Source organism: Labrus mixtus, chromosome 15, assembly GCF_963584025.1.
Source record: "Labrus mixtus chromosome 15, fLabMix1.1, whole genome shotgun sequence".
In the NCBI taxonomy this organism is placed as follows: Eukaryota; Metazoa; Chordata; class Actinopteri; order Labriformes; family Labridae; genus Labrus; species Labrus mixtus.
In genome coordinates this window covers 24610865-24635652 of record NC_083626.1, presented here as the reverse complement: position 1 = coordinate 24635652, position 24788 = coordinate 24610865, and the positions used below count along the sequence as shown (strand labels likewise).

The 24788-nt window shown below is 41.8% G+C and overlaps 1 protein-coding gene across 4 annotated transcripts in view; it reads left to right on the top strand.

Moving 5' to 3' along the window:
- magi3a (membrane associated guanylate kinase, WW and PDZ domain containing 3a) overlaps positions 1-24788 on the top strand; it is a 136372-nt gene that overhangs the window by 65145 nt on the left and 46439 nt on the right. For all 4 annotated transcript variants that reach the window (XM_061057957.1, XM_061057956.1, XM_061057960.1 and 1 more), the window contains exons 2-3: positions 14809-14925; positions 21184-21303. In XM_061057957.1, the coding sequence (XP_060913940.1) occupies positions 14809-14925; positions 21184-21303 (237 nt within the window). The remainder of the gene's footprint in view (positions 1-14808; positions 14926-21183; positions 21304-24788) is intronic.

Genomic DNA, 24788 nt, shown 5'->3' with positions numbered 1-24788 from the left:
GAGACCACTCCCGTTCTGATGGACATTAACACGATGACTGCTATAAAACGGTGGTGTCAATTATTCTGTGAGGCCATTCCACAAATAATAAAGTCGTGTAAATAAATCAAGACAGTGTTTACGTACTAAAACTAATAGCTGAAAGTTCATATTGAACTGCCTCATTCAATTCAGCCAACATAATTCTGAGTGGAGTACAGTCCTAATTTAATCTCATTTATTTCCTGAATGACATACTCCACAGTGGAACTGCTGCAAGCCTTGCCTTGCCACACTTCAGCCATGAATATGAATCAGCGTGTGTAGTTAATGATAATTAAGTGATAGTGAGGCTGTTCTGGCAGATACAAAATGAAGCATTTATTTTTTTTAATAAACAGCAGAACAGCGCTGCAGTGTCTCCATGTTGCGTCAGCAGTTCTTGCTAAATGGAGAGTGAAATTATTTGCGATTTACGTTCGGCTTCCAATCTTCCCAACTGTAATGAGAACCATTGACTGTACTGTTGTGACTGATCAGTGTGAGAATTCATCTAATCTACTTTCTCAGGCGAGTGCCATAGTGACAAACCTTTAGCAGGATGCACTTGTCAGTGACTGAAACCCCTGCATGACATGTCATTAAGTCATCCTACTGCCAGCTCTTTGCTTCTTTTCCCACTGATAACCCTCCCCCACCGATACACTGCGGTAAAGTGGAATATTCTTCAGAATTTCCTCCATGCTGTATCTCATGGTTAATTATGTATATCTACAGTGTGTCTTTATCATTGGGCATCCTCATTCCAACCACTCCTGTGGGACCTGAGCTCTCATAAAGGGACGTCCTGTTTGAGTAATTAAGCCTAATGGATTCCCCTCACCAGGGGATTCCCTGACTTAATCTGCTGTGTCACCAGTGGGCATGTGTGTGTGTGTGTGTGTGTGTGTGTGTGTGTGTGTGTAGAGCTGCTTTTCCATTCTGAGTACCTGGAACTTTCCGCCCCATCAATTACTTGTCATGGAAAGAAAATGTTTGTTTTGCACATTGTTGACAGCTATTCCACCAAGGTCTAAAAGCCTAAAATAGCTTCTTTCCTTTTTTTTTACCCATCACTTTTTCACCCAACTGAACATAAACAGTGACGCCAAAAGCCCCTTGATGGGCATCATTAATTGTCCGAAATGCAACTCCAACTTTTAATAAGGCAGTTTTTTTCCTCTTTTTTTCTGCTTTGCTGAAGTGCTCATGATGGACAGGCCGGATCTTTGTAACATAGCAATAAGTAAGGTCTTTTACCTGCTTTTTGTAACATAACAATGAGTAAGGTCTTTTACCTGCTTTTTGTAACATAACAATGAGTAAGGTCTTTTACCTGCTTTTTGTAACATAACAATGAGTAAGGTCTTTTACCTGCTTTTTGTAACATAACAATGAGTAAGGTCTTTTACCTGCTTCTTGTAAAGTGTCTCGAGATAACACTTGTTATGAGTTGACGCTCTACAAATAAAAATTGATTGATTGATTGATTGATGTGAACAGAAACCAAATGTAATGGTTCCTGGTTGCAGATAAGAGGGGGTCTGCTGCACAAATGAACACAGGGTGAACATGCCTTGCTGTTGTTTGCTTCATGTTGAAAGTGCACAGATAACACTCACTTCCACAGACACGTGCTCACAGAGGAAGTTCAGCTTTCCTACCCCGTGTCGCAAACCCAATACAAACATGCACGCACAAACAGAAGATCTGTTTTCTGAATAACAATTACCTCCCCAGACGGCTTGACATTTGGCAACAGACAGCGACGATGTTCAATGTTTAATTTCATGTGGACACAAAAAAGTTCAAATGCCAAAAGCAAAATTTTTCTCAAGAGACAAGGAAATTAGTGACTTTGGCGATCCTTAATTCTTCCCTAAAATTGACTTTTTTCGTTTCAGCTGGTGTATAAATGTGAGAATATTGAGTATATTTCATACGAGTATATTTGAGTATTCAGGGAAACCTAAAGAATGAACTCCTCATCAACTCCACAAGAAATCCCCTAACTTCCTGCTTAAGGCCCAAAGATTAAAGACGAAAAAAAAAATCCCCCCCCCCCCCCCAAAAAAATAAGCCAAGATCAAATAAGGTACCACTTTATTAACTCCGTTTGTCTGTGCTGCTGTCACTCTGTTCCCCCCTCACTCCTCCTTCAGTGCTGCCAGCGCCAAACTTGTTTTTCTCGGCACTCGACACATGAGAGCAAAGTTTTCTTCTCCACGCTGTGAGATGGCAAAGCTTTGAGCTGTCAAAAGAAACCTTGAGGAGTGTGTGAGAGGAACGCCGAAAAAGGGCGAGGGATGTTTGACTGTGTTTGAATTCATGGCAGTGCGCCTCCACCTCGAGCTGTGCAAAGGGGGGGGGGGGGGGGGGGGGTGAAGATGGACACAGGAGAACACCCACAACATATCAAGTTGGATTGTCTCTCCATCAGTGCATGCAGAAAGCAAACATTTCTCCACTGCCTTATTTTTTCCCTCCCTCCTACATTTTTGACCGCAAAACCAACCATGTGTATTATGTTTTCTTATTTCTCTGTCTTCTCCAGTGCTTGGGTGTATCAGTAGAGCATCTGTGTCAAAACAACCCAGATAATCATCATTGAGTGAGTCAGTGGCGAGTGAGTCAATGTGTTTTGCGGTGAGGAGTGACCATGTCCTCAAGCTTTTATCGACATGTCAATATGTCTCTGAAATAATATCTCTGTGGTTTTGTGCTTGCGTGTGTAGTCTTGTCAGGCAAAAGTGATGCCTAGTGAATCAATTCAGTTTTTATGAGGCTTACTCATAGATGGGGTTCACCCCGAAGCCCCATTCTTTTCGTCATGATTTAAACCACCCTGCGCTTTTGAAAGTGAGCCTCTCATGGGGGGGGGTGCTGACCCCTTCCCCTTGTCTGTTTGTTTGAAAGAAAGCAAATTTAAGTGAGTCAGCGTGAACCAAACCCACATGGAACAAATCAGTCCAAACAGAAAGATCCAAAAAAAAAAAAAAAAACCCACCTCCAAAGGAATCTCAAGCGAGCCATCTCTCTGACATCATTCTAATAACAAAGACCTATGGACCAAGAGGGAGAGGACTCTGCTCTCTTAAAAACTGCACTGACTGCATCAGTCCAACACCGTCCGTGACTCACCCACTCAGTCTGGGTGTCATACTGCCACACTCTGTGTATGCACGGATTATTGCTCACTATTCCAGGCTCTCTCAAACTGGGGGTCCCAACCCCAAATGGGGTGGTGTGGAATTCAAACGGGGACCCCTGAAATTTCTAAATATTGATCTAAATAAACGATATTGGATCATTCTGCCTCAGTTAAGCTACATGGCGTTATCCAGTTCAGCATTGACCACTGTGAGCTGTATCCCATGCTTAAAAAACTACAAAAAAAACTTGCAGTATCTCGGGTCTGTCTCTCATCCATGCCTCATATGGCCAGCATTAATCTCCCGGTCTCTCTCTCCCGCAGCCACAGTAATATACCTGAAACAGCCTAAGTGTGGTCTAAAATGAATCTTTACATGCAACACAATAGAGAAAACTACCACATGATTCAAATGTTAATCGTTTTAGGCAACAAGCTGTATGTGTTTTGGACTTCCCGGGTCCCCAGAGGTTTGTGACGTCAAAGTGGGGCCACAAGGCTAAAAATGTTGGGAACCACTGCACTATTCGTTTCAAGGTGCTAATGGAGCTGCTCAGGACGTTAGCACCGGATCATTTAGCCTTTTGGTTGTGTATTTACTGTGCAAATGAAGATGTTTCAATCCGGCATTTACAGTAACTTTCTGTAACATTTAAATGCACCCTAAAGGGCAGCTTGAATACACTTTCACAAAGTTTTACTATGCATGTGTTTTACCTTAGTTTGACACTTGCCATACTCAAGAAACCATTAGTCAAAGAAAAGTCTTAGAGGTCAAGATTCAATGAACTTGAACTATTTTCTTATGCCAGAAAAATTAGCAATTTCATAACTAGTATCATGTGACTAATCGACTAATCTGATGTACAAATGCCTTAAAAATGCAACTGTTAGTCAACTCAGAACATTTTCAGTAGGGAGCAGCTCTATTATGATCTCATACTCATACACCAATGCAGCGTTCCCCCTTTTTTTTTTTTTAGGGTGTTGTCTGACTCAGTTGAACCCCATTTCTGTCCGTCCTACAACAACAGCAAGCAAACAGATGTTCATTTTGATTCGCTCCAGTTCAGCACCCCGCCCATACGTGAGTCCATCGGTATACTGCGGAAGAATTATTTATTTTACAAAACCAACGTCTGTTTCGCCCCAACTGGAAGAATACCAATTCAAGTCATCAGAGAGAGAGAGCCCAGAAAACAGCATGAGATAAATATTCAGTTGACATTCAGCGGGTGTAGCGAGGTTCTGCCTCTGATTCTCTTCATATCAACACTCTGGTGTCTGCCCTGCTCAAATCCTTTTCATCTGCTGGGAGCGACTGATGTGGCTTCCCTCTCGTCCCCGGGCATATGACAAGCTTATTGAGCAGCCCCCTTGTGGGTGCTTTCAAAGACATACAGATAAATCATGGACTAAATGTCAGTACTGGCTGAGCAATGTCCACAGGCTTCACTAAGCTATACAGTCATTGCAATTTCCCTTACACCATACTATTTAAAACACCCTCATGCACACATGCACACACATTTCTCAGTTAGAGTTAGGTGGACATAGAGCTCAGAGGACTGCCAGCCAGCCGACTCAGCCCAGTGATAGCCAAGCATCCTATTCTGCAGCCAAAGGCTCCTGCAACACCCATGATGGATGGATGGAATGTAGGAAAGTGGTTTCTCTTTCACGCTCAGCATCCCTACCTGACCTCCTGGCTGTGACTGAGTGTGTGTGTGAAAAATAGTGGATACACCATTCCCTGGATCTGGAATTACTATTCTTTTTTTTTTTTTAGTGGCAGCCACTGGTGATAGCAGGGAGTTAAGTTAAGGACCAGTGACGGACCTCAGTGAGCTGAGGTTGTATCAGCTGCAGTTATACTCATCAGGGTATCCCCACTCCTTGATATATTGTTCCTTATTGCCTTATAGTTTAAGATCTTACAAGAAAGTTGAGATTAAAAGTGAATTGTTGAATTTCAAACAAATGTTGAAATGTCTGCAAACAGAGCCCTGGTGTGTGCCTGTGTCTTCCGGAATGTGATTTGAAGATGTGTACTGTTAAGTCAAGGTTGGAGGCAACATCTGGGTCAGAACCGCAACAAGAGATGCAGAAAAGAAATCTGCAACTACTGCTCCTCAGGCTGTGATTTCCAGTATACAGTGCCTTCTACTCAGCTGTGCGCTTTATTAGCAGGCATGCCTCAAACATCAATGCTGAATACCCCAGACCTTTGAAGCAGGCCTTACACACATATTGCAGGCCCATTCCATCACCACTGCAGTTGATGTGAGTAGAGGAACAGAACACTTACCTCAGTAGGTACCTGCTGCATGCAAATCATGTCTTTCTCACATTTTATACCGAGCGACGCAAGAAAACGTTGTCATAACCACAACACATCCTCAACCTGGGCGTGTTCTCCAACACACAGCATCATTTTTTCGGTCTAAAAATGTTAGCTGTGTTTATATGCGAGAGAGATAGGGGGAGAGAGAAAGAGTCTTTTTGCGCATCTCGCCCTTCACTCTGATGCATCAGGCAGCATATTGCCAGTGACAGCCCAAGTTATTGAGGCTAAGAGCGCGTCACTTCACTTGCTCTGCAGAACGGTAATCCACAGAGCTGCTGCTTCTGCTGCTTCATCTGTCTCCATATGGTTCCTTTCTTCCCCATCCTGCGATAATACACTGATTGATCTCGGCCGCATGTCGCTTCTTTCGTTCCCTCTGATCCGCTGATGACGATGAAACCCTTTGTCTCCTTCTCCATGCGAGGGGAGGTAAAGATCATTCTCTATCATGGAGATGAGGTGAAAAAAAAAAATGGTTCCACCCTTTGATCTCTGTGTCTCATGCAGGCTCTCTGAAACATAGTGTGTGTGTGTGTGTGTGTGTGTGTGTGTGTGTGTGTGTGTGTGCATGTAGGCTCGAGCTGTGTTTGTGTTTGTTTTGCAGGTTTGTGTGTTTGTGTGCGGATAGACAGACGGAGGGTTCACACCACAGAGATTGCAAACAGCAGAAGGCTTTTGATGAGAAAAAGAAGGGAAGGGAGCATCCTCTTCCTCACTACATCAAATCCACTCGGCCTCCACACAACACATCCGCCAACTGAACAACGGAGCAAAGAGGGAAATGTGCTGACGTGCACGTGCACACTGCACACTGAGATAGCCGCACTCGTCTCTTGAGCTCTGCTGCATTTTTCACCCAGTCAGTTGTTCCTATTTGTATACCTCACAAGCAGGTTAACCTCACTGTCAGAGATTTAGAGCTGAATGAACCAAACATTCTGGGATATTGGATACTAAAGATGAAAGGGAAACCAGAAGCTATAAAGACAAGAACAAAAGCCTAAAGACATCTTGTTAAAAATCTCTCCTCTCATCCCATCATTTCTCTCCCCCCTCCTCCTCCTCCTGCTGGTCTGCCAGGTCGTAACACCTGAAATGCATGCTTGAGCGATGCCCTTGGCAGTAGTGGACAACACAGAGGTCTGCATGGCTCGTTAAATTCTGTCTTGCTGTATTGATCGTTTTTTGTTCTTTATGTTGTTTGTTAGATTCTCTCTGAGTGGCGGCCTCTATACAGGCCACAGGCCAACGCACTATAGACTTGTTTTAGGGCTTGTATTGAGCTTTATACTGCCTAAAGTCAAACAGAAAGTATATATAAAAGCTCGCTGACAAACATCAAAATCCACAGAAAGCAATCATGATGAATTAATAGATGTTTCAGAATGAACCAAACAAAAGCCCAATCACCTCAAGTATGAACCTCATGGTTTTTGTCAAACAGGATTAATCAACTGGGGACCATAAATGTCTTCTTTTTTTCATATTTTATTTATCTAATAGCTGTTTAAATATGTAAGTCTTTGCTGGTTGGATTCCCTGGTTGAAAATATGAGCCCTTACCCAGACTTAGATTGCTTGTTTGACTTATCGATGCCCATGGAATCGAGTTCACAATATCTTGATCAGCTTAATTTGCCAGGTATATGTCAGGACATATAAGGAATTTGACTCAGGTTATCTTACTCTACATGATCCCACAACTCAACCGTTGGACCTAGATAACCCTAATGCTTGATTAATTAACTTAGGACTACACCAAACACAAAAAAGATCTGTCCCAAGGCATGTATAAGTTTTCCATCTCTTGAAAAGCCCTATTTCCCAAAGATATGTTATCTTTGAACTATCCCTTTGACTTGGTTGCCCACTGAGACTTTTCTATGTAATTTCCTTTTGAAATATAATGTTATAACTGAGCTTCCTATGAAACTGTTTGGATCACAACTGGGAATGCCCACCGCCTATTTGGGCCTCATGCCAATGCAAATATCCAAACTCAGGAGCTGGTGACTGCATAATAAGATCAATTAATGGCCAGCATCAAATAGCACTGAAGTTTCAAACTGTGACATATTAAAGTCAAACTTTTTCAGCATGGACGCCACCAAAGGACAACCACTGCAGTGTTGACAGCAGTGCTCAGGGAAGTAGTTGGATATGGACACTGGGCAAAGGAGAGGTTAAAGTCAGGATCTGTCAGTCTGCTCCACATCACAGGACGAGAACAGGAGAGGAGAATAAGCCCTGGCCACTCAGGATGTGCCACAGGGGTGGCTGTGACTGTTCTTTCACCTCCCTGCTCAACAAAGAATCCAAAAGGGACAGAAAAGACAAGCAAGGAGCGACCTTAGTGTTATTTCAGCTTTTTGTTAAATGTCTTCCTCTAAGCCTCAATAGGATTAGAAAGCACTGTTTCAAGGTCACCTCTCACTCACTGGGAAAAAAAAAAGCTTGGCACTTTGGTCACATGCTGTAACAGAGCGACTAGGGAGGGACGGGGTACCTTGAATTAGCGCAAACTCATCTCCTTTAGCAATAAGTCATTGTCCTGACCTTCACACGTTGCCCGGCTGCTTGTCAGCAAGACTGTGGACACAAATACTCCACGTGTCAACAGAATAGGTGTGTACTCTTAAAAATGGGCCAAGAAAGCATTGAGCCAGTTTTATCTCAAACATATAACTAATGGATATTTAGCACAGTAAGCCAACAATAGAAGGCCAGGCAACCAGAGCCAAGAATGTATTACTGTATGCAGAGTGCTCTGGGACACCAACTATGGCGTTTGCCAAGTGTACCCATGATTATCACATTCACTATTATAATACTGCAGCATTAAGCCTATATATAATATGTAGCAGGCATAGACTGGGTGTGACTTCACCCATTGGTTTCTGAAGATGCATTACAAAGCCCAATAATGGCGTTTGCCATATTAGAAATGCTATCACAACCTAACTTTTGGTTAATCTAGAAACTGGCAAAAAATCAGAGCTGAGGCGGGCCTTAAGAACCAACAAAAAAGTATCATAGCGGTCAACTGTACTACGCCCTTAACTATGCAAATGTGTGAATAACTCTTAGCCTTGATAAAGTCAAAAGTACAAGTTACCAAAAACGTAACAACCAGCTGTACGGTGTGAACAAATAAGAAAATAAACTTTTAATACCAATTGTTTAAATCAGGTTTTAGACATGTATATTAGCTCAAGTGTTCGCACAATTTTCTGCTTAAACAGTTGATCATGCTCCTGTTCCAAGTTGCTGGTATCAAACCACTGTCCTTTTGGCGTCAAGCTCAAACCAGTAACAAAAAGCACCTTTTTTTCCCTGTTAGCCATGTAAATGTGATACTCATGGCTTCTGACTCCAACTTTGTTGAAACTTTTTGAATTGGAGTGGGGAAGTTGTAATAGAAGTTTTTCAACCAGGTCATTAGCCATTTTATACCAAGAACACACAGCTTTGTACAGGCTGACCTTATGTCGAGATACAATCCAACTAATTGGAATTTAAGAGGGATGTCTCTACCCTGAGGGGTGGATAGGGCCATTTGGGACATTGATTCCGTTCATACAACATTTTTCATCCCGAAGGCTACCCCTATCTACAATTATCGCTAGGTCTCCGCCGCCGCTAATTGACTTCACACCGACTTCTTTTTGCCAGCCAATTACAGCTCCTTGCTTTAACAGTGTCCAGAAGAGCAAAAGAGCTTGTCTCCCAGGGGAAAACACTCCACCGCTCTTATTTAAGGGAAAAGCATTGAAGGGGAATGGTAGTACTGCCGAGATTGCTCTCAGGGAACATTAGCATGGGATTGGAAGATGGGACCATCAAAGGTACGACCCAAAATACCTGTCTGTTTTTACCTGTTGCTTTCTCAATAAAAAACAAGACATGTCAGAATTAACTTATTTATCACTTTGCTATTTTAAGTGGAAAGTGAAGAACCATTCAACTTTTGATTTCCTATTTGCCTGTCATACAGAAAGAACCAGGCCAGTTTGTGACCTTGAGTTGCCATTGAGCCTTACAAAGTGTTAGTCAGCAGATATTCCGGGTTTCTTGCTGTTTTTGGGGCTGCACTGCTGTCCGGGAATTACCTCATCACCTCACCCCTGCTGGTGACATCTCTGCATTGCTTCTCTAATTTGGGAAAACAAAGTGTGCTTCAAGCCCTTTGTTATTTAACTCTCCATTAACCTCTTCTAGGTGCCTATTAAATATCTGTTCTGCTGGTCAATCGTTTTTGCAAAGGTCAGGTGAAGGCATGCTGATGTGCTGATTCTGTAGCACGGACGGTTATCGGGCCAACTGCATGCAAGCAGCACTAAGATTGACCATAGTGCTCAGAACCTACTGTGCAAGTTTATGTGCCAAAAAAAAAATGTATTTCAATATTGTTTGTTGAATCAAGATTCTATATAGTTTTTTAGCACCACTTTAATCCAGACTGAATTATCTAGAAAACTTTTGAATAGTTCAGATTGTGTAGACTGCAAAACTGGGGCTGAGGTTGCCGTAGACTGTCACCCAGCTTGCAATGCATGTTTCCCAAATTCTAATTTCTGCATGTGGTTGGTCCAGAGGTTGGTGGCTCCATGTGATGCCAGTAAACTGGTGCTGTGGGAGCCATCAAGGGCGCCCCACCTTAACATATGTGGATGTTCTTAGGAGAGATGCAGGTGCAGAAAGCATTGGTGCATGGAAGGTTGGAATGATGCTGGAGGGCTTGTCTTAGGACGATCAAATAAAGGCCCAGCTACCAGATTATGATGCCAAGCCTTCTTCCTCGGTCTGGCTTTTTGGGGGAGTCCTGGTTTCCTGTTTGGGGAAAGGTGCTGCAGCTCCAACTTTTCATTATGGGTCTGCGCAGTGCTCTCTCTGTCTAAATTCAACGCTAGAAGTCAAGGAACCAGCTGAGTTGGTTCAGGGGTCTGTTTTGCCAGTTGGGGGAGACTAAGAGAACTTCATACAATAACCTTATTTTGAAATTGGTAGGCGACCTCCCCAAGCAGCTTAGTCTATCCTTTCACTTGCCACTGAGAGACGGCATGATTCAAAATGCAGTTCAAGTTTCATAGCAGAACTCTTGCAAAGTGTCAATGCATCAAACACTGCTCGCTTTAAATGTTTGATTTTGTTTACTGTGGGAATATCCAGTTGCGACGCAGTAAAATCACTTTTTTCTGACAAGTCATCGTACAACTCCATGCATGGAGTAAGTAAATGTGTTCTATTTATTATTCAGATTAAGTCTTTGATGACTTTTGAGTGTCTGGCAAACCAATAAGTAATGGAAATACGAATAACAGAAGACAGTGGGATTAAATATGCATCAGGTGGATAAGCCATCAGATGAATGATGTTTGCATTGAAAACTGAATATATACAATCTATGGAGGTTTCTTACTGGAAAAGTTGTAGTATCTTTCTGACAGATGTTCTCCTGACCTTGAAAGAGCTGTGTCTGAGACTATACACCAAAGAGGAAAAAAAACAGATGTTGGACATGACTAGATTTGATGAGGCACATTACAGGTGTTGTTGCAGCTGTCTGAACAACTGCTACACGATGCTTTGTGTAATTATCTTAACAAAGGATTGTGGAAATTGAGAAGGCGTTGATGTGCTTCTGACATTGACTCGGTGCCTTATGGCTATCAAACAATAAGTCAAAAAACAATGCTACTAAATTTGTTAGACATTTAGACATGGCTGAAGCTTTTGTCTGGTCTACTGGCTGTAATACAGCCTGTCTCTCGATGAAAGAGCTTTTTCGAAGCACTTCAGTAATTTTGACATCGGTTACAGGAAATGACAGATGGTGAGGTGAGCTCGGAGTAGCAGTTTCCCATGGCAGATAGCATAATGTAAGTGTCCGAGGGGACTAGGGAGAGCTTGATGGGCAGCAGCATGTGCTTTGTTTTCATTCGCTGGATGTGAGTTTGATGGAGAGAGAGGGGCAGGAGACAGAAAGTAGGGGTATGTTAGTACATCCAGACAGTCTGTTTTCAGCCTTCGCTTAGACCCTCTCATGAATCTTTTATTATTGATCAAACACTGGCTTCCTCTCATTTCCTTTTGTTTGTTCTCTTTTCAACCTCCTCCTCCCCCTCCTTTTTACACATAAGTGTAAATACTGAAAACTAAAAGCAAATTCACACACAGCTAGAGCAAGGCCTTGGTTTTTTATTTGCCTTGATCCAGACTGATCTCCGAGGCGGGGGACCGGGTGGCAGCTGATGAAGCGACAGGTAGATGCACACACACCAGTTAAAGGCAAAGGGGCCGGAATGTGTGCGAAAGCAAAAGGTTAAGTGGCGAGCATTTCGAATGAAAGCAGGGAGACGCAGGACAAGGCCTGTAGCCATGCAGAGAGCGATCTCAAACGTATAGTGTGAAGAGCCCTGTGGGGATCTGCCAGGACTAATGAATCTCCTCAGCGAAGGAGGCGAAGACGCACAGTCAGAAAATAGAGCGTCAGAATAATGATGAAAAAGGGCAAGGAGGAGGAAAGGAGGCGGAGTGAGTTAGCCTCCACGTGTGTTCCAGTGCATCATCATTGCTCTTCTCTGAAAATCCCCCCTCTCCCTGCATGCCGCCCTCCCTCGCTCCCTCTGTTTTTTTTAATGATTCTCCATCCTTGAACTGCAAGCCCCGCTTTCTTTCCCCCCGCACCAACTCCCCGGCACTCCCCCCACGTATGAGAGAGTGTCTAATAGCCAGATGACAAGGCACAAAGGCTTCCATTGTGTCCCTGCATGCCTCGTACTACCAGCCCGGCAGGCCAGTGATGCGCTGCCTTGTAACCTAGCGGGAGGCTGCGACTCGCCTCTCCCTCTCTTTCTCTCTCTCCGTCTCTAGAGATATGATGCACCGCGCTAACACAACCTGACAGGCGGGCCACAAAGACTGCCCTGTTAGGAGCACTTGAGTGGGAGTTTGCTAAGGGCAGGGGAGGAGATTTGCATGTTTTTGCGTGAGTGCGTTCGAGACAGAGACAGAGAGAGATTGATTTTGTTGACCAAGTGGGGTATATTTACCCTTGAGTGGCAGGAATCCTGTGGTAACAATTAGCCCCCATGCATTGCCTGTACTGAAAACCAGCTGATCTTGAAGGCAGTGTGTGAAAGTAGAGCCAGGGCGGCATTCCTAAAAATGACAAAAAGCATTGGTGATGGCAGAGTCAAAAAAACAGTAGGGCAGGAATTGGGATACATCAATTGTGTGTGTGTGTGTGTGTGTGTGTGTGTGTGTGTGTGTGTGTGTGTGTGTGTGTGTGTGTTTTTCATATCTCATAGCTTCTGGGAACATGCACCGCAGGCTTGTGGTTTTTCTACTTCCAATGCTTATAGCGAGACCCGGCTTTTTGTTTCTTTGACCTAAATTCCTCACATTCATTGTGCCAGTAAAAAAAGTCTATTGAGTTACATAATGGAGAGCCATGCTTCTCTTGGCCCCGGCCCTCAATTGTACCACCGCTATGCTGCTGCAAGTTACTGGACTGTTTCAACTTAAGTAAAGCAGCAGGCACGCTCGAAAAAGCCGCAGAACCCCAGGATGGCTTCAATTATTGGCTCATGAGTGAAAAAGTATTGAGTGTTGTTGTTAGCAACAAACCAGAATTGATTTTAATCCAAAATATTTCAAAACAACTTTTTGGCAGATGATAATGGGAGGTGGGGGGGGGGGGGGGGGAATCGACCCCCTGAATAAGGCAGCATAATGCTGCTGATCTGCATTCCCAGCAGTACTTTTTTTATTCCCTCGGGGCATGAATAAGAGAAAGTCGTATCATTAACAATGTTTTTGAATTAGTAGGCAATAGTGTTCTGCAGCAACCAAGCCAAGAGAAGGGCGTAATGAAGGAGACAGTTCAAGTTTCACAGCAGAGCTCTTAGTAAAGTATGAAATGCGTAGGATGATGCTGTTTTTTTTTTATGTTTTATGTCTTTTACTGTTGGAATTTTCATTTACTGCGCTCTATGATTATTATCTTATTGAGTTTCTTTTTTGCCAATCTCTCTGCGTCTGAATCTTGCCACTCAAAGAACGGCGTTTTTCATATGAAATCAAAGCAAGTCCTCGATGGCTTCTGAGTGTGTTGATGATCAGAGAAGCAGTGGAAAGGAGAAGTGTCTGGCACGCTGGTTTAGAACTGAAATATGATCAAATTTTCACCGGGTGAATGAACGAGTATAGCGGGACGAGTCTCGCAGAGAGAGAGAGTGTATCCACCAATCTCTTGTAGGTGTCTTTCTGGAGAAGATGTGTCATCCCATACTGTCTTGATGTTCCTCACAGAAGTTTGATTAAGATCTCAATTTGGAGTCCAATGACATAACTGAGAGTCTGACTGCTGAATGGTTTTGATTCGTCAACATTTTTCTGATCTGGAGAAGATCTTCCAACTTGCGTCAGAGAATCTGGCAGGCATTGACAGCAAAACATTTTGGCCTTGTAACGCTGTGTTGGACATCAAGCCAAAGAGGAAAAACAGATGTAGGACAATCTTCAGGTTAAGGATTTTTCATGAAGCACATTACATGTATTGTTGCAGATGACGGAACAACTGCAACATGTTTTATGGAGATGATGGACCCTAGAGCTCACTCACTCACTCACTCACTCACTCACTCAATATTCAGTATAATGTTGTATACTCCCTGTGATGCAGCTTTGAGTAAAAAGTGTTTGTAACTGCTCCTGGCCCATAATCAAAGTATATCCTGCATGTCCCTCCCTGAGAATCCACACAGAGGAAGAGTGTTGTTATGGCAAAACACAAGGGAATTCTCTTTTTGATTCTTTATTCTGTCTTTGCATCCATTTCCTCCGTCTGACAATCTGTCGCTCAGAGGAGAATCGCACATTTCCCCTCCTCTTAAGAATGACTGCGCAAGCCTCTCCGCTTCCTAAGACGTTGTTTGAAATGCTTTTTGTTCCAAAGAAGCAACGGCACTAAAGTTGTTTATCTTTTAATTAGCAAGCAAGTACATTTGTCATCACATACGACAGTTTTGATTTACCATCTTTCCTCTTCAGGGACTAACCTTTAATGTACAAGCCATTGCTGTCCAGATGGAACCCTTTTTTGTTTTGAGGCTTGTGGAATGTGTTGTTTTCTGCTTTAACTTGTTATACATTTAAATTGTCCTTTTTGATTCTTCCAAAATGGAATCATCCAAGTGTTATTGTTTTGTTTTCCTATATGAGCAGCATGCGCACCCTCCTACGTGGTTTTATTGTACACTGACCCAGATATCTCTCTCCTCTACTCCAGGTAAGGTGTTGAATACTGATTTGCGTCACTACCTCAGCCTGCAGTTTCAGAAGGGTTCCCTGGACCACAAGCTCCAGCAGGTGATCAGGGACAACCTCTACCTGCGCACCATTCCCTGTAAGTATAGCTTCTGCAGCCCGGGGCAAACCCCAGACACTGTTCTCATTGTGTCTGGCCTTTTCTTGTTGCCTCTCTGATCCCTCCAGATGGAGTCTGGTCTGTTCTCATCTGCAGCGCTACTTGCACCATCCTACTTATTTTTCTTTCCTGAATCTCATTTGTTTTGTAAAAGTGATTGAAGCACCCAGTCTGTGGTGTAATGTGACTGATATTAAGGAAAATCTGAATAGATTTTGATTTAAATAATCTGCCATGGGATGTGGTTTTGCAGAAAATTAACTGTGGAATCGAGATATATGATACACTTTCCCCCCATCTTGGTGATTGAAGAAAACGAGTTTTGAAACGTAATATATTTGACTTATTAAGAGACATTTAGTCTCAGTTTCAATCATAGTCAGACCATGTTTATCTCACAATTAAGGTGTGAAATAGAAACTACTTACTTTTTCCTCTATTCCTCTCATTACTTTTCATCACAAAGTTAAGAGTCCGCTCGACTGCTCCTTCTAAAATAGAAGAATAAATAACAAGGACAGAACATTTTGATTTTATACCCGAGTGGTTCTAAAATGAATAACAAGGCCGACAAGCGTAAATGCAAGAGCAGCTGCAATTCTCTGGGCTGCACAGCTGAGTTGGAAAAATTTATTTATTCATCACTACTCCAGACATTGTTTGGTATATTTCACAGAAGCATTCAAAAGCTCTAATTTCTTACATTTTGCATGGAGGGAAAGTCACTTTAAAGACATACTTTAAAAAGTTGTATTGATTAATTGGAGATGATCACATTTTTGTAGTGTCTTATGAATCTGCCCACAGATTTATCATACAATCTTTATCGTTCTCTTCCTTTCTGCGTCTCCCTCTTTCCCACTTTCCAATCCCAACACAGTTTCAGCAGATGGCTGATCATGAGTCTGGTTCTGCTCGAGGTTTCTGCTGAATAAAAGGCAGTTTTTCTTTGCCATTATAACTTTGCTAAATGTGTGTAAAGTGCTGTGCTCATTATGGATTAATGCTGAGTCTTTGTAAATAATATAACAAAGTATTTTACCTGCTCTTTTGTAAAGTGTCTTGAGATAACATTTGTTATGAATTGGGGTTATACAAATAAAGATACATTAACATTTGACGTTTTCAGATATTAGACATGGGCATAGGGTCGGCTGTGACACAGTGGAAGAGTCGACTTTCAATAGGAATATTAGCAGCTCGATCCCAGCTACTGCAGCCCACATGTTGAAGTGCCCTTGGGCAATATACTGAACCCCAAGCTGCCTTCGACTAGCCTAGCAAGCAAAGTGTAATGGGACGAGTAAATACTGATGGGCACTTCGTAAAGCACCCACTGCCATTATTGTAGCAATGTGTGTGTGTGAATTGCTGAATGCTACATGTACTGTAAAAGCGCTTTGAGTGGTCAGAAGACCAGAAACGGGCATTATAAGAACATGATCCATCCATCCATACAATTTACATCAGTAAATTGTATGGATGGATGGATGGATGAATATTAGTGGGCCAAGAAGGGTTCCCTGAGGTACTTATGCCTTATAAGGGTATGGTGACGAAGATTGTCACAGTATGTATAATACATTGTAACAGTGCTCAAAATCCTCTTGTTTTATTAAGAATGGTGTAGCTATAAATAGACAATGTGCATCACTCTCCAGTTTTACCCATTTCTGAGCACATGAGTCAACATTGAAGATATAAAAACTCATGCCACTCATATCCGTTGCTAGTCATTACAGTCTGGCTTCAGTAGTGTAGCATATGTTTCTTGTCCACTTGGCTCATGCCAGCCCATGCCAGTGGCTCATCACAGTGCACTGAGCCGCAGTGACCATGCGAGGAGCCTAAAAAGCCACAACAGCATGACGCCTGTGCTCATTACAGCTGCTGAATGGCATCTCCGAGGGAGAGAGGCATGACTTCCTTCTTCTATTTCACCCAGTGAGGCTTCATTAAGTGTCACGATTGACTCCCACAAAAAATGACAGGGGATCAAGACAGTCCTACGGTTCCAGGTCACCACGAAATCTTTGAAGCTTGGCTAAATCCTTACCCCCAACTCCACTGCCAACCACCTCTGTCTTTTTTTATTAAACCCTGGGCATTAATATCCGGCATGGCATGGAAATCAGCTCCACTGGTGTTATTGCGCAGATTAAAAAAAACAAGAATAGATGTAAAAGAAAGGAATTGCCCAAGGTTTTCAACCTGTACATTTTTATCTTTTGAGGATATATAGTAAGAGGGGTTCCTTTTAAGCTTTAAAGCCTTAGAGACAAAAGACAAAGTCCAGATTTGCACAGATGAAGCTCATCATTTAATCTCTATCTTAATATAGAGAGTTAAAAATCCCACAAATATCAAAGGGTTTTTTACTTATGTAGCCTATCTAATAAAGAATAGCTGTTACTCACAGTGACCCATAAATTATAAATGCAGGCCAGTAATCCTCTGGAAATTAATGAAACAGTTACAGGGTCAAAAGTAGCAACTGTGCATGTGCCAGCTTTTTCTCATTGCCCCATACCACATGTTGCTATTCCTGATATTACTTCACCATTTTACTGCGTCATGCCAGAAATCATTCTCATTGTGATACAATAGCTCAGAAGACAAAATTATTAGCCAGCATCATTCATTATATTTATGAGTTTTTATTTGTAAATTTCTGAACACATAACTAAGATCTTGAAGAAATGAATGGAAGCAATACACCATTCACCATAATTTCTTTGGTTGGAACTTTCAGCTTACAAAATAACTTAGGTGTGCGGCAACTGACCATGTGCCTATCAAGAAAATGCTGTTTTCTTCAAAAGTCTGTCGACATGGGAAACGGGAAAGTGTCACCTTGTGTTGGGTGGCTCCTGTTGATTGGTATCAAGTGGAAACTTTCGACATTGAAAAATGAAGCCAATGACAGTATACAGCAAACTTCAGTTCCTTGAGTGTCCACTTGAGGCTGGCTCCAAAACCTACACACACCCATTGTTAAAATGCCCATTTTGACAACAGAAAGAAACATGTTTGGTACAAAAAGCTATTTTGGTGTGACTAGTTATGTTCTTATAGACACACACTGTATTTCATAACTCCTTCATTTCATTTTATGAATTCATAATTAAGGGTGTGTGGCTGTAAGCAGGTCTGAAAGGATCAAGTTCACCTCAGTTCCACCTCTGTGCCTTTCTCTAGAATGACCAAAAGTTAGGTTGAGACAGCATTTTCTCAAATTAAAAAGAGCACAGTGTGCAGGACTCTATAAAGTGAATATAAAGGATAAAAACAATGTGAAAAACAAACTCATCCATACGTGTTATAGGGAGTTCTTATTTTCATACCAGCTAATATGTCTGAATGAGGTTCAGTAATTGAGATATAAACAACATCAGTCTGGTAATTTTTCCATTACAGGCTTATTATTGTCAAACCAGCTTCAGAATTACAGTATGGATTAAATGTCTTTTTTGTGGTATGCATTTATTTTAATAGTTGGTTTATATTGTGCTTGACTAATGGAAATGAGATTTCTGATTTATTGCTGATTCCTTGGACATCAGAGCCAATATCCAACAGCACGACTTGTTCCTGAAGAAATTTAAAGTTAGCACTGTTCGATCTGGTGTATCTCGGTACAATTTAACTTTTTGTCCCCTTTATTTTTACTTTCTGTTGCTCAGCTGTAAAAAGCATCTCTGAGCCTTTTGGTGAATGCTTGTAACTTAGCCTTTGGTGGCACACTGAGTGGGTGTTCAACCTGAGAGAACTGGATTATGTTATAAAGCCCTGTTAGCCCCTGCAGACCAACTAGTTCTTTCTTCGTGCCTTCCATTTACTTTTGTTGGACACTTTTGTCCTGTATTGTTTCCCTGTGGTTGTTTCATCCCTTCAAAGAGCGACTTGTGAGGAACCACACACAATAAGGAAGTATAAACTGTGCTCTCTTTTCCGCTGAGAAATGGCAGCAAAATTTCCTCTTGTCTTTTCTTCAAAGCTCCTTATCCCAGTGCTCCTTTGGAGATTGAAGTTAGATTTCCAGTTTCAACAGTCTTAGTAGTTCCTTTTTACTGTAATCCTCCCTCACAGCTGTCCAGGTGTGGAAACTGAGGAGATTTGCTTTTTGAATTCACCCATCAAGAAGACGTCAGATATCAACCACAGTCTTTGATTTTTCTCTTCCCTTTGTGAGCTGTTTCCCTATTGTCTGATCAAACTATGTTTCAGCAACACATGTGACAGAAGATGATACTATTATAATTACAAGGACACTCATAGTGGGTTAAACTAATCCAGTTTATTTGAGCTTCATACAAGCTGGCTGAAGGAAAGGTGAAAGTACATATAACAACATTTCCCTCATCCATCTCCTAAAAACAAGCTCATATTTCCTCCCTTTGTGGCCTTGCTTTTCTCCACTGATTGCCCCGGTTGACACAATAAAAGATTGTCAACAGGCTAAGCTGTTTCAGATGTGTTATTGCTCACGTTGCAGTCAGGGTGGAAATAAAATGAAGAATGGGGATTGGTTCCCGTATGAGTTAAAAATCCCCGCAAGACTTGCAGCTCGGCAGAAAAGTTCAGCTGAGGTACCGGAAAGCCCTGATTACATCGACGATGATGTTGAACAGAGTCGGCGTGTTAGGGAGCGTGAAATCGTTTTCATAACACTGTTTTCGAAGACGAGAGCATCAACGAGGCAAAACATGACACTTTCTTTAAGCAGATGCAGCAGTTATGGGGAATTATAATTTAATGACTGGAACTTTGCTGGAAATGGAATGCGGCGTAGAGCTCCACTTATTGATGTTGTTCATTTCAGGTTAAAATCAAAAGTAAATATTTAAAGGACGAGAAAAAAAAAAAAAAACACAAGAAAGAAAGTGCGCACAAAATGCAACTGCCGCTGCAAGATTTATTTCAGTAGAGCAACTGGTCTTAACCATACTGTAGAGTCAGCTGTAGAAAAAGATGGACGACGCAACAGCTCGGTGGAAGAGAAGTCAAAAGATTTAGAGCCCCGCCTACTGGCTGGCTAGACCCCGCCTCCTCCATGTTAACAGCTGGGGCACGGGTCAAACTATAAATTACACATTAAATATTTTTTTTCTCCAACCTGGATTCTGTCGTGATAGCTGTGTTCAATGTTCTGAGAATTTGGTTTGAATGAACTATTTAATGTGAAAAGGAGCGGATGTGTCATGATTGACAGCTCTGCTGACGTGTGGGGTTTCCTGCAGAGTTCTTCAGCGGATTAGCAGAGTAGACGTGGAACAGGAAGAAACATAAAGAGCTACAACATTAGTCATTTAACTTACAACATAACCTTGAGTGTTGAAATTGTAGCAGTCATGTTTTTAGTCGTGGGCCATCGATTGAAATAATTATAATTCTTCATGGTCGACCTGAACAGCTGAATAGAAACGGCTCTTTAATCACACAAAAACACATCTAAATTTACATTCCTATCACAGGGGAAAGCCACAGTCAGCCACAAAACTGTAAAAGAAAAAAAAAAAGCTTCTGAAACATGACCTATCCTATCACAAGTTATATGACACAGGCATTCTTTTATTAGCAGCATTGACTGGCAGGTGGGAAATACATTTTATGGCAAATCAAAATGATTATATTTTGTTAAATTGCCCTGAAAACTGAGGTTTGTGTGTGATTCTGAGGAGAAACTGCTTTGTGAGTACGTGGTGGATGACGTAAAAGTAGTCTAATTATACAACAGATATTCCGAGTTCAACGGTTAAGATAGCTCCAATCCATCCGTGTACCTTCACACCTCCATAAAGTGTTCCTCTTGAATTTTCCGCACCTATTTATTGCATTAATATAGTGTTTGATGTCCTCCTTAAGGGAATTAAGGTGCCGTTTTACACAGAAGTCAAAGTTAAAGTGTGCAATTAAAATTCTGCTCATTATCATTATCATCAGTTACGCTTCCTCTGCATTGTGACAGCTGTTCTGCTGTGTGGAGGATGTTTTTTTTATTCTCTTATTCATATTTTAATAATGATTTCTATCTTTGTGGTTCCAACTCTGTTGCATATTCATGATGTAGACACAGACGCAGCCCTGAGTGCTGTATTTGGACTTGAATCACATCCCTCTGGGCATGCTGGGTACAGTGTCACTTCTAGTTTCCTTCCTCCTCCCCACTGTGAGTGAATGGTACGTTCCACTTATTTCTTAGTTCCCTCTGTTTTAACACCGCGTTTCTGTTGGCAGGTACCACTCGACAGCCCAGAGAGGGGGAAGTTCCCGGAGTGGACTACAACTTCATCAGTGTGGCTGAGTTCCGTGAGCTGGATGAAAGTGGACTTCTGCTGGAGAGTGGCACATATGATGGTACGTCAACACACAACACATATACAACTCTACTATACTCCAGGTGGGGACATGCAAAAAAATACATTTTTAAGAAGGACAAAGAACGAGTTGAAAGAGTTGAGCTTATCAATGTACAGGCCATAAATGAAGTGGTCTGCACAATCCACTGGTAAAAGCTTTTAAGGATGCCGTCATTTTGCTTTTCTAAGTAATACCAGCATTTTTTTATGTATTTAACCCGGAGAACCTCATTGAGATTGGAATCTAATTTTCAAGAGTGTCATGGCCAAGAGAGGCAGCTAATGCCACTTACAAAATATACAACTGTTGATGGGTGAATAATACGTTTTCTTGGCTTTTTGAATTACCAACATGATACAAATGAAATTGAAAGGATCATAATTAAACAGATGCACACGTTTCTTTTAGCAGTGTTTCATTGTATCAGTCATTTCTCTTTAAGGGAGTCTACTAGTGGGAAAACTCCAACAAAAAGGCAATCATTCTTACCTCTTGTATGACACAGGCCCATCCAACATCCAACAGGCCCATCCAATTCCATTTCCAATATTTAAATCCCAGTGCTATGCCTGACTGATGGGCTACAAACTAAGGGATTAACAAACACCAACTTCCTTTGCCAGGTGTTGGGCTACCAGAACAGTTTATGCGCCTTGGCATTGATTCTGTAAGTCTCTACTGAAAGGATGTCACTCAATATTTCCAAAAGACAGTACATCTTTTTTTTCTGAGGATAAAGGAGAGTGATGTCCAACACATAATTCCAAAGTCTCCCGATGGTGTTCAAGCTCTGGTGACTGTGAAGGCTAAAGCATATGATTAAAAGCCTTTTTATGTCAGTTGAACCATTCAGGGACCTCTTGTACCCAATGATGAACACTTTTTTCATCCTGGAATGACAAATTCCATCAGAATAGAAGTATTTCATCATCAGTTAATAATATAACAAAGAGTAAGGTCGAGACCTGCTCTTTTGTAAAGTGTCTTGAGATAACATTTGTTATGAATTGGCACCAGATTGATTGATGGGTTGATGAGATAAGGGTGATCAAGTTGATTTGTAGTGACTCTTCCAAAAGGTACCCTCTTACCTAATGGGACAATGGGACAATTGAGCCCAAACCGTGCCAGCAGAATGCCCCCACATTATTGGAAAACCATCGGATCCTCTCTCTATCACCCCTAAATTCCACCAAATGCGTGTTCGGTCCGTCTCCGCTGATAGGTTTTTACTTTTTCCAATGTGTGTGCTTCCACTGGCTTCGCTGCCAACGTCTCCGCTCCATCTCAGCTCCAGCCTTCCAGAGCCCTCTGCAGCAGATACGCAAGGCTTCTATTCTTGCTGGATGCCGGAGAGTAGCGCATCAATCTACCACTGAAAAGACTGAGCTGGACAGGAAGTCAGACACCCAAACAACATTAAAACATCCGGTTTATTTTCAGAATAAAACAGTCTGTTTTGACGGTTCAGAACAATGACCATATGTGTGTTTGTTGATGTGTTTTAAATGGTTTTATATCACATATATCTTATTATCTTATCCTGCGCTGTTGCGAGTGAATCTGTAAAATTACAGAGTGAATTCATGGTGTCTCTGCACTTCAGCTGCGCATGGTGAACGCAGTCTACGTGTGTTGACGAACCAGGGTGCATGGCCATTTTAGCAACCATCTGAACATCTACCATCCAAAATCAGTCAGGTACAGATTGTCAAGAGCTTTTCATAGAGAAAATTGTCTTTATATGTTTGGTTAGGTTGTAGTTTTTGCCTTACTTCATTTTGTCAAAAATACAATATTTCCTCATTTGGATAATTACTTGTTGAGGGACAGCAGTGTTCTTATATAATCCGCTGTGTCGAGAAATCCTAAGACTGATTTTCTGAGAAGTGATTTTGTTTAATCAAAGGCAGAAGTTCAGAAAAAAGTCCTGAACTACTGTACCAAAACTATGACTCAGTGATGCATCTCACATTGACATCTGTCTCCAAACATTTCAAACAATACCTAAAGACACAAACTCCACCACTTCTCATGTTAATCAATCCCACTTGTTCATGTTGTGAGTTTCTTGTTTTCCCTGTTGGTTTTGTGCTGGGATTTTAGTTCTTTTCTACACCCAAAGTTTGGTTCATGTGGTCTCTACCGAGGGAGAAAAAAATCATAAACATGGTGTCCTCCACAAAGTTGTGGTGTTTTTCTTGTTCAAATGACTTCTTACGAACAAAACAAGAGACATAAACATGATGACATGTTAACCACCAAAGCACTCATTTGTTTTTGACAGTTTTAACAACTTCCATCCTGTATCAGTACCACAACAAGGTCATGCAGCTATTAACTTCTTCGTTATGTGATGTGTTTATTGATGTTCTTACAAAGAGCTCGCCAAGGAAAATTGATTATGAGCATAATTGGCAGCGACTGCAACTCAAGCCCATGTTGCACGTAATGAGGAACAGGTAGGAAGAGTTTTGCTATAATATAATGGGAGGACAGTAACATTTTAATGAGGAGAACATACAAAAAAGAAGACAAACAAAACAACACCTTGTTTCTAACTTATTTTCACTCTCATGCACCAGGAACACCTCAGAGTGTTGTGAATTCATGTTACCATTGCTTCCAAGCAGTCTTACATAATAGGCTTTATGTGCTGCTTAATCAGATTGCAGATGGGTTTTTATAGCAGTTAAGCCTTTAAAGTGATGCTTAAACTATATCATAGAAGACTGTGGGCTGTGGCACCAAAGAACAAACTGCACACATTTCAATTTAAACACTTTTCAGGTGGCCTCGGTGAGCTTGTTTGGACCGTATCCGAATTCAATTGACAGCTTCCCCCCCAAAGTCTCCAAAGAGATCAGGCGTGTAAGCCTCCTTAGAGATGAGCTACAATCAAGCATCAACCTCTGATTGTGAGAAATTAAGCAAGAAGTGCAAAAAACTGCAGTTCCTCGAGTGGCCACTTGAGGCTGGCTCTATAAACCAAGGAATTCCCATAACAGCCCATTTTACCACAGAAATAAACAAGTTTACAGCCTGGTACCAGAACACGTTTTTGCCTCTTCAGCTCATTTCTTCATTGGTTAAAGCTGTGAATTCAACTTCAGTGTTACTGACCTTAAGCTTTCATTTTTGTTTGTGTTGTTTCAACACCTAAAATATGCTAGCTGTCTGATGAGCTGGGCGAGCTACATGGGCTTGTCACACTCAAACTCCACATTTTTGGCTGCGTCTGGATGAGCCAAAAAGTTAGTTGGATTCAGCATTCCCAGTTTGGTGAACACAAATCAATGGGTGACATCACTGAATCTAAGTCCTTGTTTCATACAGTCTTATAGGTAGAATAATATGCATCTATTAAGAGAATATGAGAAAAAGTACTTCTGAAAGAAGAAAGACTAAAGAAACAGCGTACTGCACTTTCACTAGAACATCATCCTATTCCAGGGACGCGACTTCATCCCAAAAGGTGCCCT